This window comes from Geotrypetes seraphini, chromosome 11, assembly GCF_902459505.1.
Source record: "Geotrypetes seraphini chromosome 11, aGeoSer1.1, whole genome shotgun sequence".
NCBI classification, from domain to species: Eukaryota; Metazoa; Chordata; class Amphibia; order Gymnophiona; family Dermophiidae; genus Geotrypetes; species Geotrypetes seraphini.
Window position 1 is genome coordinate 86,765,002 of NC_047094.1, and position 21,436 is coordinate 86,786,437.

At 47.2% G+C, this 21,436-nt stretch overlaps 1 protein-coding gene across 1 annotated transcript in view; it reads right to left on the reverse strand.

The window, feature by feature from the left end:
- Positions 1–21,436, reverse strand: part of COL20A1 (collagen type XX alpha 1 chain) — a 182,464-nt gene that overhangs the window by 98,472 nt on the left and 62,556 nt on the right. The window contains exons 9-16 of the mRNA XM_033914324.1: positions 21,054–21,218; positions 17,996–18,160; positions 17,698–17,745; positions 10,041–10,213; positions 8,841–8,970; positions 7,470–7,615; positions 6,790–6,913; positions 3,056–3,195 (exon numbers count right to left, since the gene is read on the reverse strand). Coding sequence (XP_033770215.1) covers positions 3,056–3,195; positions 6,790–6,913; positions 7,470–7,615; positions 8,841–8,970; positions 10,041–10,213; positions 17,698–17,745; positions 17,996–18,160; positions 21,054–21,218 — 1,091 coding nt within the window. The remainder of the gene's footprint in view (positions 1–3,055; positions 3,196–6,789; positions 6,914–7,469; positions 7,616–8,840; positions 8,971–10,040; positions 10,214–17,697; positions 17,746–17,995; positions 18,161–21,053; positions 21,219–21,436) is intronic.

Below are 21,436 nucleotides of genomic sequence, written 5' to 3' on the forward strand. Positions count from 1 at the left end.
TATAGCTGTAAAACAGGGGTGCCCAACCTGCAGCCCGACAAGGTGTTTTGGGCAGCCTGGCTTGAGGGAGGTGTGATCCGACCCAGGTGCAGACCATGAGGGGTTGCTCCCGGCCTTGAAGTTAGGGTCTGGGAGTTTACCCTTCTCATGGCCCGGCCCCAAGGCTCTGGGTGGTCCCCATGGCCCAGCATGTCTTCCCCCTTCTCTCTGTGCCAGTCTGATGTCACCCTCACCTTCTGTCATGCTGAAAAATCTGCTGGCCTCGGCAGTGATTTAGCAATATTGGCCGCAGCTCCCCTTCCTGTTTTCCATCTGCTATGGTTCACCCAGGCAGAAACAGGAAGTTGTGTCATTGGAGGCAGACCACAGCAGATGGAAAGCAGGAAGGGGAGCCGTGGGCAATGTTGCTAAATCACTTCCGAGGCTGGCAGATTTTTCAGCATGACAGAAAGTGAGAGCGACCTCGGACCAGTGTGGATAGAAGGAAAAGAACATGTCTCCTCAACTAATGGTTTTTTTTATGTACAAAGGGGGAGGGTACTATTAGAAGTATCAGATTGGGGGGGGCTTATGGGGCTAGAAACAGAGGACAGAGAGAGAGAGAGAGAGATGGTGGGCAATGGTCTGAAAGGAGAGAAGTTGGACCTGTGGTGGTGTGGAAGAAGAGGGAAAGAGATACATGAAGGGAGAACTGTTGGGAAGAGAAAGGAAGAAATGGTGGACCCAGAAAAGGGAGGCAAGCAGGCAGGGGTAGAGATGAGATGGGGAGCAGTTGGGAAGAGAAAGGGAGAGAAGTTGGATCAGGGGACACAGTCGGCCAATAATGGATCCAGGATTGCTCCTTCCTCCACAGGTTTGCTGACAGAGTACCTCCCCATAATAATGTGGGTACCTCTAACACAATAAATTTTAGATCCTCCATTGAGTGGAAGTTTTCTTGCCAATGAGATTTTAAGGGTGCCGTGGCATCTCCATGACAAATTTGACTGAAATGCTCAATAATTCAAACCAGAATTGATCAGGTAGTGTGTCCAATGTATAATAGTTGACATGGACATATGATGAGTTATACAACCCCCACAACTCACAATTAGTCACAGACCTCAAGGTATGTATATGCTGTAGATGTGGATGCGTGACTGTAGCATTGTCCACACCTTTAATGGGTCAGAGCTTGGGCAAGGTCTGGGGTGGTGCTTTTGAGCACCCCCAATCATTTTGAAAAGTTGGCTCCTATGATGAGGATGATACTGGAGGTCCTTATCGGAGTAGCAGAAATGTAGTTACACATGAGAATGGAGTAGTTACACACGAAAATGGAGTAGATACCTTGTCATTCACGGAAGAAAGTGTTTATGAACAACTTGAAAAATTGAAAGTGGACAAAGCGATGGGACCAGGATATTGAGGGAGCTCAGAGAGGTTCTGGCGGGTCCTATAAAGATTTGTTCAACAAATCATTGGAGACGGGAGTGGTTCCTGGGTATTGGAGAAGAGTGAATGTGGCCCCTATTCACAAAAGTGGTTGCAGAAATGAAGCGGGAAACTACAGGCCGGTAAGCCTCACTTCGGTTATTGGAAAAATAATGGAAGTGTTGCTGAAAGAAAGGATAGTGAAATTCCTAGAATCAAATGGGTTACAGGATCCGAGGCAACATGGCTTTACAAAAGGTAAATCATACCAGACCAATCTGATTAAATTCTTTGATTGGGTGACTGGAGAATTGGATCAAGGGCATATGCTAGATGTAATTTACTTAGATTTCAGCAAAGCCTTTGACACAGTTCCTCATAGAACTGTGAACAAACTTGACGTGCTGAAGTTAGGACCCAAAGTGGTGAACTGGATTAGAAACTGGTTGACGGAAAGACGCCAGAGGGTGATAGTTAATGGAATTCACTTGGAGACCATATCTGGTGAAGGACATAAAGACTTGAAGTGGTCCAGAGGAAGGCGACGAAAATGGTAGGAGGTTTGTGCCAGAAGACATATGATGAGAGACTGGAAGCCCTGAATCCAGAGAAAGGAAAATGGTAAAACCAGAGGGCATAATTTGAGGTTGAGGGGTGGTAGATTCAAGAGTAATGTTAGGAAATTCTTCTTTACGGACAGGATGGTTGATGCATGGAATGCGCTCCCAAGGGAGGTGGTGGAGAAGAAAAAATGGTGACAGAGTTCAAACAAGTGTGGGATGAACACAGAGGATCTCTAATCAGACAATAATGGGTATACGCTGAAGGAACTAAGGCCAGTACTGGGCAGGCTTGCACAACCTGTGTCCCGTATATGAACATTCAGTTGAGGACCGGCTGGGGAGGGTTTCGATGGCTGGGATGGTTAAGATGGGCTGGAGTGAGCTTTGATGGAGACTCCAGTAGATGGAACCTAAGCACATCACTGGGCAGGATTCTGGGTTTCTGACCCAGAAATATCTAAGAAAAAGGACCATTTTAAACTAAATTAATTTATGGAGCATGTATGGTTGGGCAGACTGAATAGACCACTCGGGTCTTTATCTGCTGTCATTTACTATGTTACTATGTTATTATCTGTTTCTTTTTAGATCAGTAATTCATCAAGTTGCTAGGACTCGAGCAAGAGTAAATGGCACCTAACATATTCCTTTAAGTGTATCTAAAGGATATTTTTTGAATTGCACTGCTGCTGCAAGGTATACACATATGTTTGTTTTTTTTAAATGTCGTGCCTCTTTCTAGCAAAATAGAACATATTAAGAATACCTAATTATTATTCAAGGTATTGTAAACCACTTTGGGTGAATCTCTTCTTGAAAAGGTGGTTAATAAATTCCAATAAATAAATACAGTACATAGTTTTTGAAAATCCAAAACTGCCATAGAGTTTTCACCTCTGCCCTATGCTCAGGAATACTTCTACTCATGGAGGATGTAAGTGCATAGATTCTTTTCCAAGCACACAGGGTGGGTAGGTTCCTGATAGTTCATGTTCACAGATAACATTCAGTTTCAAATGTGCCTATGTTACATCCCTCCCATTCTGCCTGAATATAGACAGTGTTATACCACATTGTACCTCACTTGGTTTCCCACCACTGAGAGGAATCCATTTAATCTGATATACAGACACATGAGTAGCCGCAGCTTTCCATGTCACTGCCACACTGTCTCCAGAGATTGGTGTCACCTTCAAATCAACGGGGCAAGGAACCTTCACTGAAACAGGCAGGAAAAAGATTTTAGTCCATAATTAAATGTGTATTCTGAGCTCAGGAGCCACCGTATTTGGGAATGGTTTTCAAATAGCGCAAGCAGCTGCCAAATAGTTTACCATGGATGCTTTGTAACTAGCGATTTTCAAACTTTAATCATTCCTCTTAAAAATTAGATAGCCTTGAGCTCTTGTGCTAAAATCAGTCAGATACTATCCGGCCAATATTCAGACCGCAGGAGGCAGGCCAGCTGGATATTCAATGTTGGGCCATTTCCAGTGACCAGCATTGAATATCCAGGGTTGTGTTTTTTTTATGGCTGGTATAAGCCATAATCTCCTAAGTCAATATTCAACACTGACCAGTAAGTTTATAGCAGCCAATGATAAGACTGCCATTTATGCAGCTAAGCGGTTTTTATTGCTGTCCCCAGGTCCAAGATAAACAGTGAAGACAAGCCCTGTAAGGGCACTTATGAACAAACTGAACGGGCATGTTTTTAGCATAGATACTATCACTGAAGCTCTATGTTCACATATTGTACCCATACAAGAAAAGCAGAATGGAATTGTCCAGATCAGAATGATGTGCACTAAAAAAGTGTCCTCCAATTCATCTGATGATATGAAGATCTTTATTCCTCCAATAATCCAATGGTACATTCAATAACTCAATAACTCGACTCGACATGTATATGTTGCGGCCAACAGGCCTGCCTCAGGAGTCTTAAAAGTCACAAATGATGGTATTCAAAGTGTACTGCAATCCAGAGAAAGTTAACCAAAATAAGAAAAACGTATCGCATCACTCTGATTGTTACTGAAGCTGTAAGTGCCAACAGAAATCTGCATTTTTCAGAGATGAAAGCATTTGAGATAATGAATGTCACATATTGATGGTAAAAAGCACTAGGATGATGATAAAAGTAGTGAAATTGAAGCTTCGTCTTGTGAGATGGGTCAGTGGTGAGGAAAGATTGGTAGATGAGGAAAGACATATTCATTTAGTAGAAATGATGTACAGCTAGGCCTGATTCTGGAAACTGTGTCCCGATTGTAGGTAGCGGTAAGTGTTCTACCACCCTCTAACAGACCAATCAGGACACATGTTTAAAAAAAATTGGAGTGGCGAAGGATGCCTAAAATGTAGGCATCTGACTCATGCCTATGGAGGCGTCTAGGCACCACTATGGACACCTAAGGCCAGCGTAGGCTTGGCTATGCCGGTAGTGACCTTAGGCGTCCATAGGCATACTTAGGCGCTTTTGTAGGCACAAGACAGATGCCTTAAATGTAGGTCTGTAAAATATTGGCCTACATTTAAGGCATCTGTCTGAAAAATAGATGCAATTCTGGATGCAGTGCCTACCGATAACTGACACATAGTAGATACCCATTGCAGGCACCTACCATGGTTGACACCATTTCCAGAATCAGGCCCTTTGTGCACATACCCAGAATTCTTCATTGTGCATTTAACAGGGAAGCAGTGTATGGCCAGAACTTTAGTTTCCTGTTGTCATGATGCTCTTCTATCTTTTGCTCTGGCTTTATTTAAAACGATGAGAGTTGGTTTTAAATGCTATAAATCAGTGCTCTGGGATCTCATGCTTGCTTTTCAGAATTTTACTTTTTTTTTGTTATCTTAGACTCTAGCTTTACTTAAAAATGTGATTCTAAAGAATTTCAGTAGCTGTTACAAAGCTGTGAATATTTATAACAGAGGCCAATCAAATTTCAGCTTCAGCTTTAGCACCAAAACTAGTCCAAGATTCATGTTTGGCCTTGTTTCAGTTTCAGTCAAAGCCCTCCTTCCTCCCTCTTTCTTCCCCCCAACAAAACAAACCCCCTTCCCCTCATCCCTTGGAGGTCTAGTGGCTAGTTAGGGCAGGAGCAATCCCCAGGTCTTACCCAAGTACTCTCCACTGCCAAAATGGCTGCCATGATCTCTAGTGGTAGTCTTGCGAAATTGCCACTGGAGGTTACAGCAGCCATTTTCAAACTGAAGTTGACAGGGCAGAAGTGACTAGGGGGCACTCCTACCCTGAATAGCCCTAGACCTCCAGTAGATGTATCATAGGCTCAGAAGGAGGGACACTCATTTTGTTCAGGAAGAGGAGGGAAGGAGGTAATTGAGGACTCATTTTGTGCGGTGATTGAGCTCTAGTGGCCAGTTTCAGTTTCTGCTTTAGTTTTGTCTGAAACCAAGCAGCAAATTTCAGCTGCAGATTTAGTTTTAGCCAGTGGCGTACCAAGGGGGGGATCGATGGGGGGGGGGGGCAATCTGCCCTGGTGCAGCCCATAAGAGGGTGCTCTGAAAACTCCTGCAAGGGCCAGTGCCAGTGTCAAGAACTTCTTCCCAGCAGCAGCATTCACAATTCGCTGCCTTTGTAATCATTGGGTCTTCCTCTCTGCCAGGTCCTGCCTTCATGGAAATAGGAAATAGGCAGGACCTGGCAGAGAGGAAGGCCTGACACTGACATGAACAGTGAACATTGTGCTGCCAAGTGGAGGGTGCAAAGAAAGGGTGGTCAGGAAGGAGAGAGGGAGATAAATGCTGCATCTGACTGGGGAGAGAGAGGGAGGGAGGGAGGGAGGTAGAAGGAAGGGAGGAGATGCCAGGCCATGGAGGGGGAGGAAAAGATGCCAGGGCATAGAGGGGAGGGGAGGGAAGGGAAGAAGACAGATATGCCAGACCAGGGAGGGAGGGAAAGGAAACATAGAAGATACCAGAGCATGGAGGTGGAAGGAGAGATGGAAAGGAAAGAGAGGAGAGAGATGCCAGGGCATGGGGGAGGGAAGGAAAGGAGGCTGAGATGCCAGACCATCGGGAAGGAGGAGAGGGAGGAAAAGGAAGGATAGGAGATGGCAGAGCATGGAGAGAGGGGGAGAGTTGGAAGGAAAAACAGGCGCGAGATCCCAGGGCATAGGGGAAGGGAAGCAGATGCAAGGCCATGGGGTGAGTTGGGGTGGGAAGGAGGAAAGGAAAGGAGAAGGGAAAGATGCATGCAGGAGTGGATGCAAAGAGGAAAATGGAAGGGACAGAGAAAGAGGGCGGATGCTGGATGGAATGGAGTGACGAGAAGATGAGGAAAGCAGAAACCAGAGAAGACAAAAGGTAGAAAAAAGATTATTTTTTTTATTGCTTTAGAATATAGTACTATAGCTGTATTGATAAACATGTATAATAAAAAATGGAAATAAGGTAATTTTTTATTGGACTAATTTTAATACATTTTTTACTAACTTTTGGAGACCAAAATCCCCTTCCCAAGGCAGTGGCATATCAAGGTGGTGGGGGGGGGGGGGTAAGTGAAGGGCAGTCTGCCCAAGGTGCAGCTCTTAGGGGGTGCTCCTCCGAACCATTTTTTTATGGGGCGGGAGGGGTTTAAAAATGATCGACCCGAGTATCACATACCCTAGGTATGCCACTGGTTTCAGCTGAAACAAGAAAAAATTGTTTTAGTCACCCTCTAATTGATGAGTTTATCCTGAAAGTCATAACAAGATTTGCTAAAATTTACCAACAGTAGAAACTAGCTAACATTTGCAGCCAATTTCCTCCAGCCATCACTGCCCCTGATAAAAAAGGAACGTACAAGTCATTTCTTGGATGGAGATGGGGTCACTGGCTTCCTCTCCAAAGAGTGCATATACTGTCACCAAATACTCCGTACTGGCAGATAAGCCACCCAGCAAGAGCTCTGTGTCCAGCACTTTCACCTAAAATACACAAGGGATCAGACATGAGGACATTATTAAATAGGGACTCTACAAGCAACTATCAACAGGACTGCTCTATGAGAGGTAAAAGAGCTTCGGACAGGACGTCAGGCAAAATCCTGAAGCTTCTAGGAAAAGCTGTGAAATCACTTCCTCAGATATGAATTTGGATAGTAGTGACTGTTTGTAAGAACCTCAGAAAGTATGAGATGTTTAGGTATAGTCCTGATGGTAATGACAATTATGGGCCTTTGTGACTACTTCCCATATTTCTCTGGCTGGCATCCAAACCTGTCCTCTACCTCTTGCTGTGAGAAAGAAACTGAGCCCCCACTCCCCTTACACACACACACTTCCTCACACCACCCTCTACAGGCAGCATTTCTTCCATACACAGTAGAATACCTGTAGTATAGTTCTGGAGACTGAAATTACCCTCACTGGTGATGGAGCATGCTGAGATGTGCTTACCATAACCTCTGGTTCTCTTTCAATGGGGGTCAAGGCGGCCTGTTGCCTGCCTCACAATTCAGTATCATTTTGCCCTAAACCTCACCTCCCTTGCATCCTGCTCCAATCCATCTGAAGCTGGAGAACAGAGCACCAAGTAATGAGTGGCTCCATCAGCTGGCTGCCAGCCAACACGTAACGTGTTGTGTGTTACATCATATACTCTCAAGGAATGAGGAAGAGACAGTGGCACTGCAGGGACAACAAAAGAGGGGAAATAAAGTCAGGAGACTCCAAAGGGTGGAAAATCAAAGAGACCTTAGAGAAGTCTTGCATTGAAAGGGCACTAACAGCAGTGTCCCTATCCATTCTCATGCAGTGTTAGCCCCGGAGGAACCAATCATTCTTATGCAACAAGTTTTATCAAATAACAAGTCTAGAAGTGGTTTGATAAATGTGATATAGATAGCTGAATAATACGGAACAAAAGTTTGTGTTATCCAGCATGTGGTATCACTTCACAGAAGAACTTAGGGGGGTAGGTCATTAGAGTGGGCAGACTTGTTGGGTCGTGGTCCTTTTCTGCCATCATATTCTATGTTTCTATGTTTAATTACAGCTGGATGAAATAGTAAAAATAGCAGCCTTTCATGCACACATTCTCCAAAAATTTTGAAATGCCGCTGCGCCGTTCAACACCCCATCCACTACATCTATTTTGCCTTCCCCTCTCATCATGATTAAACTCTCTGCATGGTTATACAATGTTGGAATCCATAGTCTTGGCTACAGAACCACAGGATATTGGCTTTCCAAAATCCCTTGTAGTTGGGCAAGTTTCATGGACTGAGCAGCAGCGGAGCTTGGGAATGGAGATTGGGCTTACAGGAAGTTTCAAGTTTCAAGTTTTATTAAATATTTGATGAATTGCCTATTAAAAAATTTCTAGGCGATGTACATAATCAGAGTAAAAATATTCAAGAAACTAAAATATAACAAATATTGACATATTACACTATAAATTTCATCCAAAACATACATGAGGGGTAAGGAATAAATTAAAGTTACAATATTGGGTTAGAATAAGGGAAAAACAAAAGGCTAGGTTAAACTTTATCAAAGCACAAGATAAGGCTATCTCTAAAGCAAAAAAAACACTTTGAGATTAAAGATGATCCAGAACATTTCAGCAAGCCTACCCAACAAAGCTTGGCCTGTGATAAACTTTCATAGAGAGAAAGGTTTACTTGGGACATAGTAATCTAGCCTTTGAGATTTAAAAAAAACAAACCAACAAAACTCTCACAGGATTCAGGAATGAAATCCATAGATCCTACAGTCATGTTATAGAGACCACATGTGTTCAATAAGTTTCTCTAAGAGAATAGAGGGAACCATCTCTTCCCTATTCCAAGTGACCAGTTTGTGACAAGGTTCATCATTGTGTTTGCGCACAGTCACAGGACAGAACGCTTACTTGTTGAGGCGATGCCATGCAGGCCTTCTCCCATACCACTCGCATAGATGGGAAATACAGAGACCAGGTACTCTGTCTGTGAGGTCAGATTGAGGAGCAGAACAGTGGAGAACATCCCACCCAAGACCACCTGCAGGGAAACAAAATGGGTGACAACGTGCTGAGAGCTGCTTAGTGGAAGAATGGCCAGAAGGCTCCCTCTCAAAGAAGGCAGACTTAAAATCCTGCTGAAATTCCTTGTGAAATTAATCACTTAACCCTCCACTGCCTTAGCCAAAAACCATCCAGGGACAGAAAAATTACTACTACTGGTACAATTATTTCTAGAACACTACCAAATGTATGCAGTGCTATACAGAGTCACAATGGAGACAGTCCCTGCTTGAATGAACTCTAAATCTAATCAGTCCTTGCTTGAATAAACTCATAATCTATTTATTTAGTATTTATATACCACTTATAGCCTGGTTCACATTCAGGTACTCAAGCATTTTTCCCTATCTGTCCCTGTGGGCTCACACTCTATCTAATGTACCTGGGGCAATGGGGGATTAGGTGACTTGCCTTGGGTCACAAGGAGCAGCTTGGCTTTGAACCCACAACTTCAGGGTGCGGAGGCTGTAACTCCCCAAGACAGAAAAACAGTATGCAAGGGTAGGGGTTACACTTAGCGGGGATGGTTAAACTACTGGCTAGAGTGGTGAGCAGAGGGCAAGGTGGGGGGAGGGGTTAGGGTTATAAGTTGAAGGCTATCTCAAAAAGGTGGTTTTTCAGCCTACTTTTAAACTAGGGAAGGGAAGGGCATGACGCACGGACTCAGGTAGTTTGTTCCAGGAGTACGGGGCAGAGAGATGAAAGGGACAAAGTCTGGAATGGGCAATGGAGGAGAAGGGTACAGATAAAAGCAACTTATCTGAGGAATGGAGCTCTTGTGGAGGTGTGTAAGGAGAAGCTAATAAAAGTATCATTTCCAGCTACCTCAAAGGTGACTACATGAACATTTCTTGCAGTTCTTTGGCTGAAGCATTGTAGAGTCTGCCATGAATGAAAGTCACAGTTTAAAGAATACTACTGATATTCTCCCCTCCCCTCCCCCCACCTGCTTTCCCACACTAATAAAACAAAGTTTTCCCATAGGAGAAATCTAGGAGACATCTCAATTCCATCTGGGGCACTGCAGTAGAACCTCTGGTCACTCACCTCTCTGGATGTGCCACCTTGTGAGGGATAATATACTATCCTAAACTTCTCAACCTCCTGAGCTGGTGAAGTCCAGCTGAGACGCATACTCCAAGGGGTCACCTCTGACACAACAAGGTTTGTTGGGCTGGGATGGGAGGCTCTGCTTACAGGTGAGGCTTTTGCAGGATCATCTACAAGTATTAGAGTAACACCCATGAGTACTACCCATTTACAGTAGGAGTACAACACCCTATCAATGGTGATTTGGGAAAGGCAGAGGTTAAACCACAGGAGGAAGTCTGTATCTGGTAATGCAACTGTACCAATCTCAAACATGGGGAAAATAAAGCAAAAAGATTTTCTCCATTGTAAGGGCAATAATTAAAGCACCATACTGGCAACTTTGATGTTTACCCCAAAGGAGATAATGCTCGACACCTCGGGGGGTGGGGGTGGTCTCTATCATCTTCCAGAAGTGCCCACCTAGACAATCAATGCTGAAGGTCCCAGAACAGCCTTAAGAAATACAAAGGAGTGCTGAAAAGTTCTCAGCCAAACTAAGAAGGGAATGATGTGGAGTCATAAAACTTACAAGTTATTCCACATATTTATCCCTATGAGTGTCAAGATAAGGAAATTGGGTCATTAGGGCATAGACAGGGGGTGGGTAAGCAGAGTGGGCAGACTTGATGGGCTGTAGCCCTTTTCTGCCGTCATCTTCTATGTTTCATGGGAGCCCGAGGCCTCGTGCCGATGGGCAAAATATAATACGGGGCTGGTGGGCCTCCGTGTTGCTCATCGGCCGGGGCGGTCGGGGGGGGCGGTGCAATTCGCCCGACGGCTGATTGGCCTGTTAAAAGGCGACAGCCAGTTTTTAAGTTGATTGGGTGCGTGTCGGAGGAGGTGCGGAGGCGAGGGGATTTAAGGAGGGGGCAGTGGAGGACTCAACCGTTTGGGTCCTCCAGGGCGTTTTTTCGTTTTTCCCCTCTTCGGCGTGTCTGTTGCGGCGGCGGCATGGCGGCGAGGTCGGCGGTTGCGGGTGGTCCGGTGTCGGATGAAGCCGACATCTCTTTGCTGGCGGGCGATTCCCTTATCGAGGACCCGGAGGAGCAGGTGGGTTCGTCGGGCGTTTCGGGGCAGGTTAGGCCGGATCACAGGTCGAAGCGTGAGGCGCTTTCGGCTATTGCGATCGCTGGTGCTGCAGGTCGGCTGGGTGGGAGGTCTCCCGCAGCGGGCGTCGGATCGTCTGGGGTTGTCTTGCCGCGGGGTCCCGGGGCGGGTAAATCTGGTGGGGGGGGTAGGTCAGGCAAGTCGAGCGGGCGGCAGCCTGCTAGGCCGGAGGGCCGCAGCTCTGAGGCTCCTGAATTCGGGGTTAGGGCTTCCCCACTGGATCCCGTTTTGGTTTCTGGGCCTGTAGTTGCTCCCCAGACTCCATCCTTGCCTGGTGTTTCCGAGGTTCGTGCAGTGCCGGTGTCGGGGGTGGAGGGGTCGGGTACATTAGAGGGGAGGCCTTTTCAACCGGCGCCTATGCCTTCCACGAGCTGGGGGGCTGGAGCGTGGGGTCCTGGTTCTGCGGGACATTTTGGGGTTCCTTATGGTTCCTTCCCGTGGGGTCCGGGGCAGCAGGGTTGGAGTCCTGCCTTGTTTCCCCCATTCTGGGCCGGGGGGGTTGCTCCTGGGTGGTCTGGGGGTATGTTACCTAGTGGGTCTGGCAGTGCTGGTTGGGGGGCGCCTGGGGGCGGTTTTCCGGGCTCTTTTCCTGGTTTTGGTTTCTCTCCACAGAGTCCGCTTGTGCTGCCGGAGCCCCAGTGGAATGCAGGCGGGGGCGCTCCAGGACACTCGACGGGCTGCCTTGGTTCTGTTTCGGAGCGGCAACACAGTGAGAGCGCATCAGCGGCTTCTGCGAGGGAGGCTTCTGCTGGCGGAGGCGCGGCTGGTCCCTCGTCTGATGTGGTGGTTGCTGGCCGTGGCGTCACTGTTGAGGAGCGACCATCAGGAGCGTCGACGGAAGTTATTTCCTGTGGCACCTCTGTTGCTGTGGATGGACCTTCCACTTCGGGTAAGGTGGCGCCTGCTGTGGTTGCTGGGGGGAGTGCATGTCGAAAGAAGGGTAGGGGGAAGCGACGGCGCAGGCGTGATTCTTCTTCGTCTAGTCAGTCTTCCTCGGCGTCCTCTTCGTCGTCTGCCTCCTCTTCCCCGGCTTCCGGGCCGGTGGGGGAGGTGGGTCAGGCCGGGAGTAGTGGCATGGCTCCGCAGAGTGAGGGTCGTGGTGTGCCAGCTTTGGTGGCCCTGACGGAACTTTGGGAGCGGGTGCCGAGGGCTTTACGGCGTAAAATCAGACGCCGTTCTTGTATAGATATTTTTCGGCTTATGGAGGGCAGAGCGCATCGGCGGAGTCGTAAGAAGTCAAAGCGGGAGTCTGGCGCTTCCAAGATCTTTCCGGTTGCGCGATCCATTCTTAATTGGATTCGTTCTTTCATGCGGCTGGCTAGTGTTTGGGGGCGTGCTCATCCTGGTGATTACGGTCTGTTGTTATCCTAGGCTGACTCGGTGCTCGACGCGTACCAGCGCTTTGGGGGATGGACGTGGTTGAACTATGACGAGGCATTTAGGGATAAGATGGAGGAGAACTCGCATATGTCGTGGGGTACGCAAGATGTTAATCTGTGGCTCACACATATGTCCTCCAAGGGTGGGGTTGCCTCTGTGAGTGGGGGCCGTATACCTGTGGGTGTTTCGGGCGGCGGGCGGCCCTTTCGGTCCGGGGCGGGGGTTGGGACCGGTGGGGGAGCAGTTACTGACGTCTGTTGGAGATTCAACAAGTCGGGCTGCTCCTTCACTGACTGCAGGTTTCGTCATGCGTGCTCCCAATGCGGTCAGCCGCATTCCCTGCTTAAGTGTCCCAAGAAGCAGGTTGGGGGTGCTTCAGGGGTCGGCAAATAGGGATATGTTGTGTTCAGTGCCGACGCCGGTTTTGGTGGGTGTTTTAGGCCCGTGGCTGCGTCGTTACCGGCCTTTGAGGGTAGCTACTCTGTTGGAGCGTGGTTTTTCCGTGGGTTTCGAGATACCGTTTCGTGGTGAGTTGTCGGGGGCTCGGTCGCGGAATGCGTCGTCCGTGCATCATTTACGTTCTGTAGTTCGTAGCAAATTGGAGGAGGAATTGCGTTTGGGGCGGATTACCGGTCCTTTTCGGGAGCGGCCGTTTCCGGTTATGATGGTGTCCCCGCTGGCGGTTGTTCCTAAGAAGGAACCGGGTAAGTTCCGCCTTATCCACAATTTATCTCGGCCTGTTGGGTTTTCTGTGAACGACGGTATCCCGCGGGATTTGTGCACCGTGCGGTATTCCTCAGTTGATTGTGCTTTGCGGCTTATTCTCAGGGCTGGCCGCGGTGCTCTGTTGGCGAAGGTCGATATTCAATCGGCCTTCCGGTTATTGCCGGTCCATCCTCAGTCTTACCCTTTGTTGGGGTTTCGTTTCGAGGGCGCTTACTTTTATGATCGCTGTTTGCCGATGGGTTGTTCTATCTCATGTGCTTATTTTGAGATGTTCAGCACGTTCCTGCATTGGGTAGTGGTTCAGCGTTCTGGGCTGGATGCCGTGGTTCACTATCTTGACGATTTTTTGTTCATAGGCTCTGGTGATTCTGATGATTGTGTGCGTCTTAAGGGGGTTTTTGAAGCAATGGCTGCGGAATTTGGGATTCCGTTGGCGCAGGACAAGTCTGAGGGTCCAGTTTCGTCTCTGGTTTTTCTGGGGATTGAGTTAGATTCCGAGGCGTTGGTGACTCGTTTGCCGTCGGTTAAGGTCCGGCAATTGCTTGATCTTGTTGAGCGAGTGTTGTCTACTCCAAAATCTACCTTACACGTGGTTCAGTCTTTAATTGGCTCTCTTAATTTTGCTTGTCGGGTTTTGCCCATGGGTCGTGCCTTTTCGCGTCGGTTGGCGGCTTCCACGGCTGGTGTCCGGGACAAGCATCATTTTTTGCGCCTATCGGCTGGGGTGCGGGCGGATCTGCGCATGTGGTCTTGTTTTTTGCGCGACTTTAATGGCTGCTTGCCTATGCAGGCTCTGGAGGTGTCTAATGGGGACTTGGAGCTGTTTTCTGACGCGGCTGGAGGTGTGGGCTTTGGCCTTTATTGTCAGGGCGCCTGGTGTGCTGAGCGGTGGCCCCAATTTTGGGTTGCTCGGGGTATCACGCGTAATGTCACGCTCTTGGAATTATTTCCGTTCATTGTGGCCTGTGAATTGTGGCCTGACAAATTGAGGGATCGGCGGGTAGTGTTTTGGTGCGATAATCAGGGGGTGGTGGAGGTGGTCAACAGACAGGTTGCGCACTGCCTGTCGGTGAATGTGTTGGTGAGAGCGTTGGTTTTGCGCTGCCTGCGTCTTAATGTTTTTATTCGAGCGCGGCATGTGCCCGGTCTGCAGAATGGCATAGCTGATGCTCTCTCTCGTTTCCATTTTTCGCAGTTTCGTCGTCTGGCGCCGGAGGCCCAGGAGGACGGTTTGGCGATGCCGGAGCATTTGTGGAGCCTGGTCGAGAAGGAGTGTGGGAAATGCTCCGCCTGTCGGTAGCACCGACTACCTGGTCGCATTACTCAGCCGGGTTCCGTGTGGTCTTTACCTTTTTGGTCGGCAGGGGTTGGGTTCCAGGAGATGTGGCCGAGTCCTTTCTTGAGGATTTTGTGCTGGATTCTGGCAGGTCTGGGGTGTCTAGACGGGTAGTGCAAGGGAGGTTGGCGGGGTTTGCCTTCTTCTGTCGGGCTTTGGGTTGGAATTGCCCTTCCTCGGGTTTTCTTGTCCAACGCCTGCTGCGTGCGTTGGGAAGGGTGGCCCCTCCTAGGCCGGATTCTCGTTTGCCTATCCGGCATGACTTGCTCGTTCGACTTTTGTCAGTATTGCCCGATTTGGCTCGCTCTCCTTACGAGGCGGTTCTTTTTCGGGCGGCTTTTTCTCTAGCGTTTTTTGGGGCATTGCGCGTGGGGGAATTGTTAGTTAGTGCAGCCGATATGGCAAGGGGGCGTGGTTTGTTGGTTGAGCATGTAGAGCTGGGCGCCAGTGAGGCGAGAATCTGTGTGGCTAGCTCTAAGACAGATCAGGTCGGGCGTGGCCAGTGGTTGGTTCTCCGCCAGGTGGATGGTTGTGTTTCTTGTCCAGTGTCTTGTTTGAGGGCTTTTTTACTGGTGCGGGTTGCGGTTTCTCCTGTCTTATTTGTGCATGTGGATGGGGTCCCTCTCTCTAGGTTTCAGTTCTTGGCTGTGCTGCGCCTTGCTTTGATACGCTGCGGCGAGGAGCCTAGGAGCTACGGCACTCACTCCTTTCGGATTGGTGCCGCCACCAGCGCTTGTGCTGCTGGTATGTCGGAGGCGGGTATCCGGCGGTTGGGGCGACGGGTGTCTGGGGCTTTCCGCGGATACATTAGGCCGTCGTGTTCGGCTAGGGGGCGTGGGCGTAGTTCTGTGGGTCGGTGATTGTATTGGGGACGTGGGGTGAGTCTGTTCTGTTTGTGGCTGATTTGTTTTGTTTTTCAGGTGCTGGTCGGAGCTGTTCTGTGTGGATAATCGGACATTCCTTTGTGCATTGGGCTGGAGAGAGGGCTTTGTTGCGCCCTGGAGGTCGACATCTTGGGCTTGGTCATATGGGTGTGCGGGTATCTTGGTGGGGGCAGCGTGGCATGAGATGGCATCAGCTTTTGCCGTTATTGTCACCTTTGCGAGCTGGCCCTCGTCGTCCGGATGTGCTCATTATTCACTTGGGGGGTAACGATGTTGATGTTATGACGGCTAGACAGTTAGTTAACATCATTAAGGATGATCTGCGGGTTCTTTTTGCTTGGTTTCCAGGTACGCGTGTTTTATGGTCGGATGTTATTCCACGTCCTCGGCGTCTTGCGTCCCGGCGGTGGACCCGTGGTTTGTCTAAATTTAACCGTCAGGTGGGGAAGTGGGTTGAGTCGCAGGGTGGTGAGCAGCTGTTACATGGATGGGTTGATGTGGGTTGTGGAGGGCTCTTTCACACAGATAGAGTGCATTTGTCTGACATTGGGTGGGATCTGCTCTTGGACGATTTTGCGGTGGGTTGCGAGCGTGTTTTGGGTTTGGGTTAGCCGCTGCTCTGTTGCCGGTGGGGGGGGGGGCCTGTGTGTTCACAGGCCTATGGCGGATCTCCCGAGCTATTCGGTCTTTGGGCTCATCGGGTGATGAGCGGTGGGCCGGCGGGGTGCCGTGCCCGGGGGGTCAGGTGACCCGGATAAAGGGGCATGAGGGACATGCCACCCCTCTGACCCTTGTTGAAGTGGCAGGGTCGAGGGCACTGAAAGTTGGTTTTTGGGGTAGCTCGGGAGGAGCTCTTGGATTTATGTTAATCACTGTTTGATGGAAATTATAATATGTTAATTTTATTAATAAACTGAGCTGCGGCTAATTCCCAAAGTTGTTGTCGTGTTTTATTAAAACGTAGGAGGTGTATCAGGGTAACATTTGTAGGGTAGGGGTGGTTAGTCAGGGAGCAAAGGGGCACATCCAGATCCCGATGTTAATGGGAGCCCGAGGCCTCGTGCCGATGGGCAAAATATAATACGGGGCTGGTGGGCCTCCGTGTTGCTCATCGGCCGGGGCGGTCGGGGGGGGGCGGTGCAATTCGCCCGACGGCTGATTGGCCTGTTAAAAGGCGACAGCCAGTTTTTAAGTTGATTGGGTGCGTGTCGGAGGAGGTGCGGAGGCGAGGGGATTTAAGGAGGGGGCAGTGGAGGACTCAACCGTTTGGGTCCTCCAGGGCGTTTTTTCCCTCCCACCCTCCCTTTGTTTTTGGTGCTTGGGAGTAGTTCGGGGGCGGATCTCCCGAGCTATTCGGTCTTTGGGCTCATCGGGTGATGAGCGGTGGGCCGGCGGGGTGCCGTGCCCGGGGGGTCAGGTGACCCGGATAAAGGGGCATGAGGGACATGCCACCCCTCTGACCCTTGTTGAAGTGGCAGGGTCGAGGGCACTGAAAGTTGGTTTTTGGGGTAGCTCGGGAGGAGCTCTTGGATTTATGTTAATCACTGTTTGATGGAAATTATAATATGTTAATTTTATTAATAAACTGAGCTGCGGCTAATTCCCAAAGTTGTTGTCGTGTTTTATTAAAAGGTAGGAGGTGTATCAGGGTAACATTTGTAGGGTAGGGGTGGTTAGTCAGGGAGCAAAGGGGCACATCCAGATCCCGATGTTATATGTTTCTATCCCTAAGTTCAACACATTTGGCATTTCGTGTCTGAAGTTTCTGTAACCCTTCTAAAAAAATACTCTGATGTCTGATCACTGAAGTACTGCTCCATTGCTGCAATCACCTCCATATCACTCCCTTGTAGGTTCTCCACTTCTCCAGCTCGTAAAGGTTTCCCAGGAATTAAACCCATGGCTTCAGTCTTGGAGATTTGTAGCTGAACCATAAGGCTACATAGTTGCAGAATGTGACCACAAAGGGCAGAGGGAGAAGCCTGCCCTTGAAGTCTACCAGATCAGCAACAGGTGTATCTTATCAATGGTAGTACTGTATACATATTAGAAGTCCAGATTTGAGGCTGCAGGTTTAATTCCAAGGCTAACAAAAATGGAATACATGGCCAAACTTGTGTGTTCTTAGAAAAGTTTCCTTTATGTACAACCTGGGAACAGTAAACATCTCTTTAATTACCTTCTCTCCAGTACTGATGCCTGCAGTATCCCAGTTTCAGGACCTTCCCTGAATGGAGAGTCAAGGCAGAAAAAGGGCAGGAATAGGAATGAAACAGGAATCACAGATAGAATAGGAACAACTGTGTTGCAAAAATTAGGCATGAAGCAGGAATCAAGCATAAAACAAGTTGAGAAGAAATTGCACGAAAGTTGGGCTAGCAGCATATTCAGGTCAGGCCACAAAAAATGTGGAACCAGCAGGAATGTACCAGCTTTGGACGAGCTCTGGTCTCTAATACAGGACAGGTGAGTCTTACCTGGACCTTCCACCTTCCTCCTCTCTTTGATTCTGCTGCAGAGTGCTCGGGTGAGCCGGGGAAGAAGGGAAATTAGAAGGGGGAAATCTAGCACATTATAGACAGTCAACTCAGGGGGGTCTGAAGCAATCAATCGGAGCTCTGTTTCATCTGCATTCTTCACCCCTGAACAGAACACAAAAGGCAGAAGGGAAAAGAACAGGTCAGATGACTGGTTCAAAAGTGATCAAGAAATACAGCAACATTCTCTGATCTCTCCAGATAAACTCTATTCACAGTTTAGCACCTCTGCCATGGAAGAAGGGGTAGAGGAGATCCATTTGCACCTTTCCAGTCCACTCCCCTTACATTCATAGACAGAAGAGCAGTTCCTGTTCTGAACATCTCCATAAAAGACTAAATTTAGTAGGGGAGTCACGTGATAACAGTGAGCCAAGTGCCTGTGTTTTACTCAAGCTCCTGGCTCTCCCTGGTGTTAACATCCTTGCTATAGATGCCTGATTTTCTAATCATCTTCAATTCATCTACTCATCTGGAAAGAAGTTTATGGATAAATTTCTCATCAAAACTGGGGGAGATATAGTTAGCAAATCAACTAAAATGGAGAAGGAGCAATCGAAGCTTGTCCCACAAAAAGATCCCAAGATGGCCAACGCACTGATACCCTATTAAAAAGCTCACAGATGCAGTACTAGTGAAAGATCAGAAACTGGAAAATTTAAATGAGACTCTGCATACCTTATCGAGTACCCTCTTGGGCTTTAATGGGAAAGTCACAGAACTGGAACACAGAGTATGGGATGGTGGCAATTCCATGAGTGCCATCAGAGCAGAACTTCAGCAAATGAGAAAACTAAATGCGATATATGAAAGTAAATTGGAAGACCTCGAAAATAGATCAAAGAGAAATATCATCAGACTCCTTGGATTTCCTGAGTCTATCATAGACACTGAGCTGAACTTTTGGAGGCATGGTTTACTTCTGAACTGTTGTCTGGAGCACTATATGGCCACGTGTGTTTGGAGCGGGCACACTGCATGGGCGAACTACAGGTGGCTGCCTCGGATTGTTATTGTGAAAGTGCTTAACTCTGCCCATAAAGAGTAGATTATGCAAATATATAGATGAAAGAAGGATCTCCGGTATCAGAGCAATACAATTATATTATTGCAAGACTATTCTACAAAAGTGGACAACCTATTATGAGTATTTGGGTGAACTGATGCCTGAGCTTTCATTTGATATTCTAGCCTTAAATTGAGGATTAGACTTTGGCTGTCCTTTGGATAGTAATATGTTTAAGAATACATTGTTGAGTAACCCTTATGTACTATCCTCAATATGTACTATCCTTTGAGAACTTGAATATATAAGTCCCTGTTGAGAGTATATGTATCCCCGTGGAGAACTCATAAAGCTCAGCTACAAATGGATGGTAGCTGCCCTAAATGCCAAGCACCCTGGGCAACGCTTGCACAAATGTTTTGGCAGTGCCCAAATTTGCATCAATGTTGAACACACAACTGCATGCCCTTCTGATACATCTGGTGAAAGTATCTATTTCTTTCCAACCTGAAGTTTTACTTTTCAGAGGAGAATATTTGGCAACTGCACCTCAAGAGGGTTTGAATTGTTCTTGGTTAAGGCATTACTTATAGCTATGCAAGTGATAATACATAAGTGGAGAGATGCAGCCAATCCTACTCTTAGACCCTCTGGATTCCATATTTACTTTGTTGCTGTATGAGCGGAGGAATGTGGGCAATACTGATTCAAAACGATGGACCCTGTTTCAGTCCATAAGGAAACCATACCGGAATACTCTCACTAATCAGCAACATAGTATTGTGTTGAATAAATAAATAAATAACTGGTTCCTTAGCAATGGGAGGAGGGGTTGGGGTGCTATTGGGTTAAGGCAGTAGAAGGGGGGGAAGAAGAAAGGGAGGGTTGTATGTGTTGTTTTTGTTGTTGGGTTAGCATGTAAGAAAAATTGTGATGAGAGTTTCTATCTATGTCATGCATGCAGATATTCCAGTGTTTGGGAGATGCATATTCTATTTATACAGGCGTGCTATATATGTCATGGTTGTCCTTGCATAATTATAATTATAAGATGTATCATTTATTGAATGATTGTTTTTTTAGCTATGAGCTCGCAATAACAATAATTTCAAAAAAATTAATTTGCACAATAACCGAGGGTCAATGACATGGTCAGTGGCTTAAGTTAATCTCTGGCACCAGCCTTCAGATTAATCCATATATACAGTGCTGCAATATGTATAGGTTAACGGAGTTAAGGACAGAGTGAGGATCTGCCAGCATTGTCCATATATAAATAATTTTTCCCTTTAACAGCTGAATATCGCTCCTATAAACAGACAATTTTTCAGCCCACCCTGGCTCCTCCTTAACCCACCACAAAAATACATGGAACCTATTTAGTTGTTTAGCAATTTAAACAGCCCAATATTATTCATATTCTTTTGGAAAATCAACAGATGGGGCAATTGTTGGCCTAAGTGAATGTGTAATTGCTTTTCAATATTGGCATAAATGTTAATCAGAACATGTCTTGGTTACCCTTCATTCTGGTACTTGATTTACTACTGGAGTCAGTCTGAAACAAGATCAGAGCTATGGCTCTGACCTTCAGTTGTATATGGCTTTTGTGCTAAAAATGATCATTTGATAACAGGAGGCCTACAAGGTTAAGGCACACAGATGCTAAGGATGTTCTAGGAAAGGTTTTAGGCAATTCTCAGATATTTTTCCAAATTTGTGAGTATTTTTCAATTCATTTAACACTTTTGATTTGATTTTAAAAAATAATGTGCATTAAAACCTTTATCATGAGCAAATCAATTGTGCATGTGTTAATTCATAGCTTAATGCATATGAAATCGATCTTACAAACTCTGACATTTTTAAGGCATGCTAATACACCAAATGCATGCTAATAGATACACATCCCAAGTGGGTGAGGATGTGATCCTTTCCAAACTGTCTTCAGGTAATCATGGAAGCCAGGTAGGAGAAGCGCTGTGTTCTTACCAATCGCAAAAATCTCTATTCCCGCATTTTTCAGGCTTTGAGCAGCTGGGTTGGCATCATCCTGGGATTTGCCATCTGTCAAGAGAATAAGCATCTTGTTTGCCCCAGATCGGGTCCCAGCTTCTGATCGCATGATCTTTTCCTTCACATGAGTTAGTGCAAGGCCTACAAAAGAAGGGAAGAGCACAAGATCAGAGTAATGACCACAGAATGCACATTTCTAATCATCACTTGATCAACCAGGAGGCATCGTAGTAAGAACAAATATTTCATTACTGTAAGTAAACCCCTGTTTCTTCCAGATGTTGGCAAGGGGCACACAAAGTTAATTTTATTTGTTAGGACCAGAGCCGGGACCAACTTATCAGCTGGAGTTCTACAGC